We start from the raw sequence: 11,697 nt of genomic DNA on the forward strand, positions 1-11,697 counted from the left end.
TGGTGTGCAGCAGGGAATAGGGGATACTCTGTTTGCCAGGGCGCCCCTCAGGGTTACCAGAAATAACGGCCACAAACTGAAGGAGAATAGATTTAGATTGGACATAAGAAAGAAATTCTTTATGGTAAGGGTTGCCAAAATATGGAATGGGCTTCCAAGGGAGGTGGTGCTTCCCCTACCTTGGAGGTGTTCAAGAACAGGTTAGACAGGCATCTGGCTGGGGTTACTTAACCCCAGTGCTCTTTCCTGCCAGGAGCAGGGGGTCGAACCCGATGATCTACCAGGTCCATTCTGACCCTAGAAATCTATGAAATGGTGAAACCCAGCCATATAATACAGACTGAAGGAAGCCTCTCGGATTATTAGCTGCTCCTTCCGGTGCCCTTCCAGGCTCTTCCTCTCCACCCCTCCCGCTTTCTCTGGCCAGTGCTCTTCAGAGATTCAAACTGCTAGAAATGGGACGACTTTGCAATGGCAAGACCTCAGAACCAGCTGGCTTCTTAAAACACAAACAGCACAATCCTGATCCCAGCGCAGAGCTGGACCTCTCCTATGGTAGTCCTTCCCTTTCAGGAAATTCATTGTGGATATGGGCAGGTCACTAACCAATGTTTTAATTAGTCACATGTCTCTGGAAAAATGCCTTTGATTAGGCATTTGGTGATAAATGTTAGCATTTAAACACAGTCTACACTGATACATTAAGACTGACCATGAAAGTCATACTCAAAGACATACACACCTAAACAATCCTAAATATCAATGAAGAGGTAGCCAGTAGGGGCATGCGAAGCTTTGGTCGCTGATTTAATTCAGAGAAGATTTGACCTGATTCAGAGGCCGAATCACCAAATCAGAATCGAATCAGAAGACAAAACAAACAACCTCCTAATCAATTCAGAAAAAATTCGGAAAAAGATTTGGAGATTCAGATGGCATGGCAGTCTTGCAGGGCAACAGAAACTTGGAAGAGGGAGGGGGGGGTGGGGACGACTGACATCTGTAGCTGGCCAGTGACTGTGATCTTTCCCTGAGTCCCCTTCCAATCACAGTGCTCTGGGGGAGGGACATAGAAACAGCATATAAGCCTCTGCTGCAGTCTTTCTGTCCCATTTATGAGCTGTTTCTGCTTGAGCAGAAGAGGGGCGGCTGGCCCAGAAACAGGTGGGCGGGCAGAGATCTAATCAGCACCGCGAAGGCCCTGTTACAGGCTACCATCCCTGCTGTTTTCATCCCACTCTGCCTTAACAGACACACACAGTCACATGTCACGAGTTTTGCTTTCAGAAGCTTGAGGTGCCATTTCCCAGAAACCCCTACACGTATTCTCCTTGAAACTTGGCAGGCTTCATGCCCTAAGAAGGGGCTACCATGCCTGCTGTTTTCATTCAAATCTGCCAAAAATGACAAAGTTATAGGTATTTCAGTAATTCCCCATTATAGTCTATGGCCAAATCACTACATCTCTCTGAATCGGTGCTGAATCTTCCAAAGCCAATTCGGCTGAATCAATTTGGGATAGTGATCCAAATCGAATCACTATCCTCCAAATCAGCCGAATCCAAATCGAATACTTCCCTATTCACACAAGCCTAGTAGCCAGAGCACACAACTTACCTATTCTAAAAAAGAGAAATGGAGTTACTGCTGCTAAGGAGCAGACATCATCTGTTACAATCTCCCTGTTATGCACATGTGATACCATGGTGATCTAACCAAGTTAGAACTGCCCTGAATCATAGAATCATAGAAAGGTAGGGCTGGAAGGGACCTCAGGAGGTCACATATAGTCCAACCTTCTCCTCAAAGCAGGATCAGCCCCAACAAGATCATCCCATCCAAGGCTTGGTCTAGCTGGGTTCTGAAAACCTCCAAGGATGGAGAGTCCACCACCTCCCTAGGTAACCTGTTGCAGTGTTTTACTACCCTCCTGGTGAGAAAATTCTTCCTAATATCTAGCCTAAACTTCCCTTGCTACAACTTGAGACCATTCCTCCTTATTCTGCCACCACTGAGAATAGTCTAGCTCCATCCTCACTTTGCTTATGGAGACCATCCCATGGCTGACCATGTAATAAGCACCTGGATTAGTCTTGTTCAGAGAAGGCCTAGCACTCATCCTACCCAGCACATTTGGGCTTTAACTATTATGGCATACATGTAAGTTGTCTTGGCTTTCTCAATGAAGCAGGGTTAACGTTGGAATGGCTGCCCTGCACTTGCATTGCTTCAGGATCATACCGACATAACAGCTGCCTTGTTAACAGTTTGTATCCGTCTCTCCCCTTAGCTGCTGTCAACAGTTACGCATGAGTGATGCTTTGAATAGAGTAAGCACTGAAATATCTTAAATCGATGTGACAAAGAAAGATATTTAAAAATAGAAAATTCCCCTCCTCTTTCCTAAAGTGAGGACAGACTGATTCGTATATCATTTTTTCCTTTTTAAGCATCTTAATATTGCCAGTCCTATGTAAGTCACATCAAGGAAAAAAAAAATATTAAAAAAAATTAACTCTTCCATATGGACAATTTGCAGGTCTGAATATAACATTAGTTTACTGACTTACACATATGGTGCTCAGATTCACACGGGTATGGTGCAGGCATTGAAAATTAAATGTTGTATTTTGACACTATCTGAAACACCTTTTATTTTGGTAACAGTTTGCCCTCTACTAAAGGGAACAGCTATATTTTCTGGAACAGTAGCGCAGTGCTAAGTATTCCTAGCAACAGATGTCTACTGCCTTGAGACTTCAGCATCAAGATGGACAAGCTTTCTGCCACTGGTTATTGAAAACCCTTGACAGATCCCATGTTCTCTCTCTCAAGTGTATAATACACATGTATGTCAGGCCCCTGTCTCCTCAGAGTAAAAATGTTATTTTCAAACCCCATCAAGGCATGGGTCTTTACCAGGAAGTTAACCAGCTCTCAGGAAGCATACCAGGACAGAAAGCATATCAGCTTCCCCATGCTGCAAACACTAAGAGCATAAAGTAGAAAGAAAGCAAAACGAAGGAGCAGTCAACTGGAAGAGATACATGGAAGGGAAGAAATGAAAGAGAAAACAGGAAAAAAAAAATGTAGGGGGGAAATTTAAAGGAAAACACAAGAAAAGCAAATACAGCAGGCGTGACACTCCCTCAGGACAAGCATGAAGCTGTCTCAGCTATTATCTGCGAGTCTGCTGGAGACGGGGTAGTCCAGTTCCTGAGAAACATGACAACAGGCTAAACTGGTAATAACATGAGGAAAGATTAGGAGGAAAATCTGCAGCTGAGTTGTTCCAGCCTTCCTCATCTATTGCTTCATTTTCTAATAGTAATGTTTTCAGAAGTCGGCTCACCAGATTTTACTGCAGCCTGCCATGTTGTCTGTTTGGAGAAGTGTCCTGGCAGTTGTCCAGAGAAATGCTGCAATTTTTCCAGGCAATTTTCAAACTATCTTTGTATTGGTGACTTTGCTCATGGAGGCCATTCAGTGGCTGACCATGTAACAAGCACTTGGACAGTCTTGTTCAGAGAAGGCCACTTGTCCTACCCAGCAAATCTGGGCTTTAACCATTATGGCATATATGCAAGTTGTCTTGGCTTTCTGAAGCACTGTTACTTTGCTGACCCATGGTTTCCCGTTGATGCATAAGATGGTACGTAATTCATGCCGAGGGAAGTACTCAAGTTCTTCAATGTGCCTTCAGCAGATAGTCCAGGCCTCAGATTTGTAAAGCAGTGTTAGGAGCATTATCTCTTGATTTACTTAAATGTCATGAGATCAAAGCGAAGACCAAGATTCAACATGACTGCACAGATGCCCAGAAGCTCACAACGGTTTACTAACATGTAGAACTGGGTTTTTTTGGCAATAGCAAAGAACATATACACGATAGGCAAAATGCTCAAAAGTCTCTAGCCTTGTTTCCCCCACTGTGTTGAGTGGTTGGGAAAGCATCTAAGTTTTCTTTCTGGAGTTCTCAAATGGTTGTACAAAACACTGTTTCTGGCCATGAGCCTGTATGAGTTAAAGCACGTGGACAGTAGTCAACAGGGAAACCACTTTTGAACTTTTTATCTGCATGGTATACAGCAGAAGCCAGCAACGGCAATAATGGGGCAAGAGCAATAACACATCCCTGATTAACCCTGGCTTGAATGATGAAGATCTGCACTGAGGACATGGTGTGTTACACTGCCATACATCCTGTTGATACTGTCTGGCTATATTAAAAAGTTGGGAAGGGCTAGAAAGGGGATACCTGAATCATTCAAGTACCAAATGCAATGAAGACTTGCTCATTACACTGTCAAAACACATTACTCAGATCTATAAATACTCTCAAGGGATCATAACGCTGCTCCCTGTACATTTTCTAGACCTGCTATGAGACAGATGTTTGTGGCATCATATCCTAAACAAATTCTGGACTGGGATTTAGGCAAGAGATCATCAGCTAGTGCTAGATGGGTAAGGATGACACTAGACAAGACTTTGCCAATGGACAGAAGAGATATTCCACAAAAATTGCTGCAATCAGAACCCTTTCCTTTCTTCCTGCAGACAGAGAAACAAAGCATCTTTCCAGTCTTGAGGAACAGTCCCTTCTTTCTACATGTGAAGGACCAGACACATCTGCTGCTTGAGACAATTACTTCCTTTTTAGCAAGTTTCTGTAGGGATACCATGGAGCCCATCATCCTTGACTGCTTTCATGACCTGATTCAGATCAAGGGGACCATCAAGTTCATATTGTATTAAATATTGTACGAGTTCTCAACATCCAGGTCTGTATTAGATGGTCTGTTTAAAAGGCTAGACAGGTGTTCTTTCCATCACTGGCGATTTCTTTAAATACATTATTTTAAGAGTGGACTAGATTTGTTTGTCTTCTAATCTAGTTTAAAACTGGTCCTAATTCTTACCTTGATTACTGAAGTCTTCTACCATTACCTGGCCTAATTACCTTTTAAGTTTCTTGAAGCTATCACTTAAGATATCTCTTCCATACATAGTCATATTCCTTCCTGCCCCAGTTTTCTGAATTGGCTTCCTAAATCTTACATCTTCCTAAATCATTATCCTCTCTTATGGGGCCATACAGTCTTACCTCTGCCTTCAACTCTGAACCATTATCCACCAATGCTGGTCACTCCCTCTGCTTGCTCCAATCTTCTGCTTTCATCGCTTTCTCCTATGCAAGGCTTTACACCCCCAACATACTTTCTCCTCATTCACACATCAGCCTCTCTTCAAGCAATCACCATTCCCCCCTTCCTTTCTAACTAACAAGATGACAAGCTCTTTATTGTGAGCTGTGATCTTAACAAAAAAACCCAAACAGGGCAGGGAATTTGTTTTAACTCTCTGTAAAGTCCCCTTTAAATGTATATAATATATATGCAAATTTTAGAGATGGTGGTAAGACCCCCAGCCTGGATGTGTGGTCGATTTAATTTTCATGTGGACATTCCTTGATGGCCTTTTATAATGTTTCATCCTTCAAACATTTGGTTTCTTTTTTCTTTTAAATCTATCCTAAAACATTCCTTGTTGAGAATTAAGTTTGTTTCTTTTTTACTTCCACCCAATGGACCACTTGAATAATTGATCACTGTACTCCTTCCTGTACAACCCTTCATGCACTGGAAGACTTACTGCATTTCCAACCTTACCTAGTTTCCTTGTCAAGTTCATGCAGTTCAAGCTTTCTTCATAGGTCATGTTTTTTAAACTTATCACTCGTGTAACTTCCCTCTAAACTTTAGCCATGTGGAGTGTGGTGTCTAAAACTAGATGCCATACTCCAACTGAGGCATGCCACTACCACAGAGAACCACTACCACCACCAGCAAAGAGTAAATTACCTATTTTGGGCACACCACTTACATTAATACATCTAGCAATAATATTGGTTTTTGCAGCAGCAGCAGCACACTGTTGACTTGCATTCAACCATTAATTTTCTATAATACTTAGGTATTTATCTCGTGAGTAAAATGAAACACATGCATAAGTGTATACAAGTGCAGGACTCGACACAGTAAATTTGGTGACAGCACCCAGCTCTTACTGTGTGATTACACGGTATCAAGCGCAAAGGGCCCCTGACAGAGATTGGAGCTTCTTGGCAAAATAAAGTTCTCTCATACGTTAAAAAAGGCAGCACTGCTATTTATCTGTTCTACAGTGTGCTGTGACGATTAACTCGTCCTTAAAAGTACCAGTTTTCAAGCAAAGCAAACTACAGAGAGGTAACAGAGGAGACCAAGATACAGATATGACAGCAGGAAGTAAAGGAGAACAGCAGAAAAGCAAGGGGAAGATCAAAGGTATTAATGTGAAAAGAGAAAATAGGTGAAAGTTGTGATGCTTTTCAACCAAAAGGTGATGGAGAAGCAAAATGAGACAGAGATGGAAGGAGTTTAAGGAAGGATAAAAAAAAATATGCGAAGAGTAGAGTAAAAAAGCATGTGCTGCTCTTTTTGCTCTTCTATTGTACTAACCGGAGTATAAGGGGCAGTTATTTGACCCACCTATGGCTCTGACTATGTTGGATTCTATAGTTAAATAGCTGTAGGAAGACAGAAAAAGCCTGTCAAAATCCATACAAATCAGAATGACAAAGGCATGCCCTGGACAGTGGTGAGCTCAGTAGATTCAAACTGACCAACCTGATGGTCTTCAAAGGCTTGATCACTCCTAAAAGTCAAGGTAGATGCAATGCATAAATAAAAGATGTCTCTGCCAAGCCTCTGCTTTGATACAATACGTTCAAATCCAAGCTTCAAAAAGCAACACCCGCAAAGAAGCAGTAACTACTACTGAGGAGAGGCTGCTTGCAAACTTTAACTCTATTTAAACATGCAATGAGAACTATTTTGACAAAAGTTCAAACATTTGGGTAATGTAAAAAAGGTAGGAGATTTTTGATAAGTCTGTCTGCTTTACTATCATCATATCTCCTCTATGTGAGGCCAGTGCCAACTCGATCCTGGAGGGTCTACACCTCTGCAGATGACAAGGGTGGCTGACAGCCCAATCATGACACCAAACAAAATTTCACCAGTGTCAAGAACTATCATGTCCAAGGGGGGCACAACCAAGCCAAAGTCTATTGCCTTGAGGTATGGATCAGTGTCATATTAACAATAAACCACAGACAGCTGCAGAATGGAAAGGAGTGGGAGGAAAGGGAGAGACAGCAATATCAAGCAATACTCAGAACCTAATTTCTTGTTAAGAGATGCACTGTCCAGTAAGGCAGGAGACTGGATTCATAAGGTGAGACTTGCCAGAAGAAAAGGGGCAGAATACTTTTAGACTGCTGAAAGGACAGAAGCAAAACCCCTCTTACCTCTGTTTGGAAAGGGAACGGGGGGGGAAGGGGAGGGGGCTTCTTACACACATGCATTTTCCCATAGATCTGTACATCGGTCGTGCTTTGTCTATGATAAAAGTGTGATTGTTTCAGAGATTCCTTGGTAAGGTCTGTGCACCACTTGCTTTCTCTATCAGAATCTAAAAGGGGAAAATGTTAACCCAGAGGTAAAAAGCTTCAGAATAGAGCGTGCAATTTAGTGTGGGAAGGCATGGGAGGGCCAGCACTACTCTTAGACTAGGCAGCTGGGCTGATATAGAGAATTTCTTATTTCAACACAGGTGCAGCACAAATTAGATGAACCTGCCTAGAAGCCCAGAATGAGGAGGTCACTGGATTGTCTAGAGGCAGAGAGCCAAAGACCAGCGAGATCCAAGGTTTGGATCTCAACAACTTGGTGAACATCCACAAAGGGAGCTCAGCTACAGCTACGTCTAACAGGTCCACTTCACAGCCTTCAAAATGGACTGATTTTAGAAAATACTTTAAGTAACACTGAGTTTAAGGTCTAAGACTCTCTACCTCCAAGGAAGAAATGTCACATTTGAGGCTGATATTCTGAACTTGTAGATGTGTTGCTCTAACCTCAGAATTCAACAGCAGGGTCACCTTAGACATTTCCTGACTTTGTGATGTGTAGAACAATAAAATATTCCAATTCATTAGAGACTGCAGTTCTTTGCAATAGCAAAGGGGTGTTTTTTCATTTTTTTTTAAATTAGAAATATTAGGAAGTTGCATACTTTCTCTGAAATGCCATCTCATCATTGCTGTTTACTATTTAAATATGTATAAAAAATTCTAGTATTTCTGCTAACTTCTGAAAAATTCATTCAGCAACAAACTAAGCCTATTTGCCATATGATGTGTTGCCATGGGAATAATTCTGATGTCTCACGCTCTGGACAGTGACGTCACTACATGAGACCATGAGAAAACAGTACACAAAAATGATAAGATATGGTCACAGACAGGTATCTTCGGGCATACAAACATGGGAATAAAAAAAAAAGAGAAAATACAAGAATTTGGTGACATTCTGAATGTCAACTTTATCACACGTAGCTCTAGAACCAGTGTCACTAAAAAAAGAAAGAAAGTCACCAAAAAAAAATAAACCTTTAAACTACTGATACATGAAAAGAAAAGAAGATCAATAGCAAAAAATAAAATAAAATAAAACAAATCACATGTTCGCTGCATTTCATTTGTAACCTATAGTTTTTGATTCTGACCAGAGAAGCAACAAGGAATAAGCCATCATACAGACCAGCACAGTCACACCGACAGATCTACATTCAACTTGAAGGAACAGACGGTTTAAATGATCTTTAAAAGATTAAGGATTTAGAACAGCAGCTTCCAACATGACTGTTTTGCATGACTTCCCTGGTTTTGCTACATCTCTTGCCCTCAAACACTGTATACACATATACCAAGACTGCACTTTGAGACTTTATTTTTGCCGTAAACGAATTCAATTAAAAAAATTAGCTGTATTTACCTCCTTGCATAGATCCACAGAAAATTCTGTCTTCAAAGAGATGTGCATAAACCATAGGCTTTCAGACTACATTATAAAATTATCCTTTGGCAGGTATGATTCATGATAGTTTTTCTTTCACATATGAAAGTTTATAGTAGATTATTAAAAAGGACTCAATTCACCAATATATCCACATTTATCAGCTTGGACATATTTGATATCTCTAACTTCTTTCCTATTGTTTTACTTCTATTGATGGATGCCCATTATCATCAATATGCCAGCATCTTATTTTCACCTAGGTTGTACTATTAATTACAATCCAGACATGAGGGACATAAAATAGCCAAGAACAAAATTCTCAGCATAACTGCAGGCAGGACACTGATGCATTTTACATACTCTGCCAAATAAATGTAAGCTATTACTTATACTTAATCCCATTTAGAAAATCAGGAGTCATGCTGAAGTAAGATTTTAATTTCTAAATGCAGCAACTCAAGCTGTCTTTGTATCTTACCACTTATTTGAAAGATTGCTTTGCAGCATTTAACACAAGGCTTGCCTGGACTATAAATATCTTAAACATGAATGTTTAACTATTTAGATTTGGGGTTTTTTTATTCATATGAAACAGGAAGAAAATCTGAATTGATTGATTTAATAGGCTGTTTGTAAGAGCCCTTATAAATTAAATCTTTTCAAAAGTGTACTTCAATTTTTTAAATTCACTATTGTGACACATTTCAAGTAAAACTATGTTACCCATGAGGGCCGATTTACTTTGGTGAGAAGTGGTACCAGGCAACTACAAATCCATTTATTTTGGCCATTTTAAAGTCATAATTTGCACAGAATTTTAAACCTTCACTAATTATATGCAAATGTTAAACAGCTAGTTAATTTGTTGGTTTTTTTTACTGGCTTCATCACAGTACGCTCAGTACTCCATACAAGCCAACAGCAGATAGCCAAGAAATGTATATATGCATATACAGATGCTTCCTTGTCCCACACACACACACACACACACACACACACAGAGCACGGACATTTTTCAAGGTAACTTATGCCTTTGCTTCTTTTGTGTTAAACTGCAATTTTGTTTAAAAGTGTAATTACAATGTTGCCACATGAATGAAAATAAGTAATAAAAAAAAGAATTAAAAAAAAAAAAAATCAGTAATTTTATTGCCTATTTACCTGGACCTCATTTGTCCTCTGTTTGATGGCATCTTCTTTCTCCTTGAGGTCCTGTTCCACGTTATTCTTTTCCCTAGAAGACCAGCAAACAATGCAAGAATACTTAAGAACATCAGCTACAGCAGGTACAGTTATCCAGCCCCCTAATCCTGTATCTCTTTTTAGATACATAGCAAAACATTAAATTTAGAAAAAAAAACTGTAGGGCAACTCCGTCTCTTAAATTATTTCCAAAGAAGGAATCTACATATATGCCCAGTGTAAAAAATGCCTTCTCACTGAAGTGTGCTTAGGTGAAAAGAATAGCTCAAAAATGGAAGAGGAAAAAAAAAAAATCAATGAAATACTGTCTTCAGTGATCTCACTGTTGCTATGGAGCAATTGTCTAATGAAAACTGCTGGGAAAAGGGGGAGGGATTGCATCAGCTTCCATTCTTTAACCCTTGCAAACATGAACAAGTTGCTAGCACCCAGAACACATTTCCTTGTATGAGGAAATAGTTACAGATGACAGGTTTATCTGTATTAAACAGATTTTAGGGACACTTACTGGTAAATTTAGAGTCAAAGCAAAATACATTAAGCAGCATGTTTGCAGTAATTCCCTTAACAGTTATTTGTTGCATCATACCAAGTCCGTTGTTAGAGAAATATATTCCAATTTAAAAAATAGCAATTACAGACAACTGAGCATTTTATCACCAAGAAATCTTAGCTATTATTGGTATTAGTAGTTAAAATAAGCAAAACAAAAGGTTTCCTTTTTAAATGTATATGCAAGTATTTTTAAAAGAACAATTCTCCTGGTCTTTGTGGCTGCTTGAAAACATCCCAAGCTTAACAAAGCTATTATTGTTAAATCTGAACAAGTGAAAGTATTTCCTAGAAAGATAAATTAGTGCTTTTTTACCACTGTTACATTCAGAACACATGCAATTCTTTCAAGGCTAAAACAAAAGTTGTGTTGATAAATCTAATGTTCCTCCTCACCCCTAAGTTGGAACTCAAAAGTGGTATTTCAGACTTTTTAAAATAAAGTTTTAACAGTAGTTTCAGGGGTGTTGGTTATAGCCGTGTGGGTCCAAGAAGATAGGCACACAATGTTCTTTGGGTAAATGTGGTATCTTTTATTTGACCAACCAAATAGTTGGAAAAAATGTTCTTTGCAAGCTTTTGGGCTTTTGTGCCCGAAAGCTTGCAAAGAACAATTTTTCCAACTATTTGGTTAGTCTAATAAAAGGTATCACATTTTCCTAAAGACCCGTGTTTTAATAGAAATTTAACATTTTCATATCAACAGAGAGATAATCAATAGAGTTCTCCATTATTTATCCTTATATAATAAAAAAAATACAGGTAACCCCTGCTTAGCGTTGTTAATTGCTTCTGGAAAAATCAAGTGTTAAGCGGAAAGGCACTAAGCAAAACCCATTTCCCCATAGGGCTGAATGTAAATACAAATAACTGGTAACCGCTGCTTCTCGCTGCCGTTGCCTCCACTTCAGCCATGTGCCAGCCTGGGCCCCATGCTCCTGCTATCCCGCCCTGGGCCCTGCCAGCCCTGGCCCCGATGTGGACCCTGTGCTCATACCCACTCGATGCTTCTCATCGTCACCGCCACCATTGCCAG

General features: G+C 40.0%; 2 protein-coding genes across 2 annotated transcripts in view; both read right to left on the reverse strand.

Moving 5' to 3' along the window:
• Positions 1-10,238, reverse strand: part of LOC102372229 (epidermal growth factor receptor substrate 15) — a 39,967-nt gene extending 29,729 nt beyond the window's left edge. Inside the window, exon 1 of the mRNA XM_006025318.3 lies at positions 10,068-10,238. Coding sequence (XP_006025380.1) covers positions 10,068-10,238 — 171 coding nt within the window. The remainder of the gene's footprint in view (positions 1-10,067) is intronic.
• LOC112550539 (epidermal growth factor receptor substrate 15-like) overlaps positions 10,116-11,697 on the reverse strand; it is a gene marked incomplete at its 5' end in the record, with an annotated part of 25,548 nt that continues 23,966 nt past the window's right edge. The window contains one exon of the mRNA XM_025206092.1: positions 10,116-10,140. The remainder of the gene's footprint in view (positions 10,141-11,697) is intronic.

Source organism: Alligator sinensis, unplaced genomic scaffold (genome assembly GCF_000455745.1).
Source record: "Alligator sinensis unplaced genomic scaffold, ASM45574v1 scaffold256_1, whole genome shotgun sequence".
NCBI classification, from domain to species: Eukaryota; Metazoa; Chordata; order Crocodylia; family Alligatoridae; genus Alligator; species Alligator sinensis.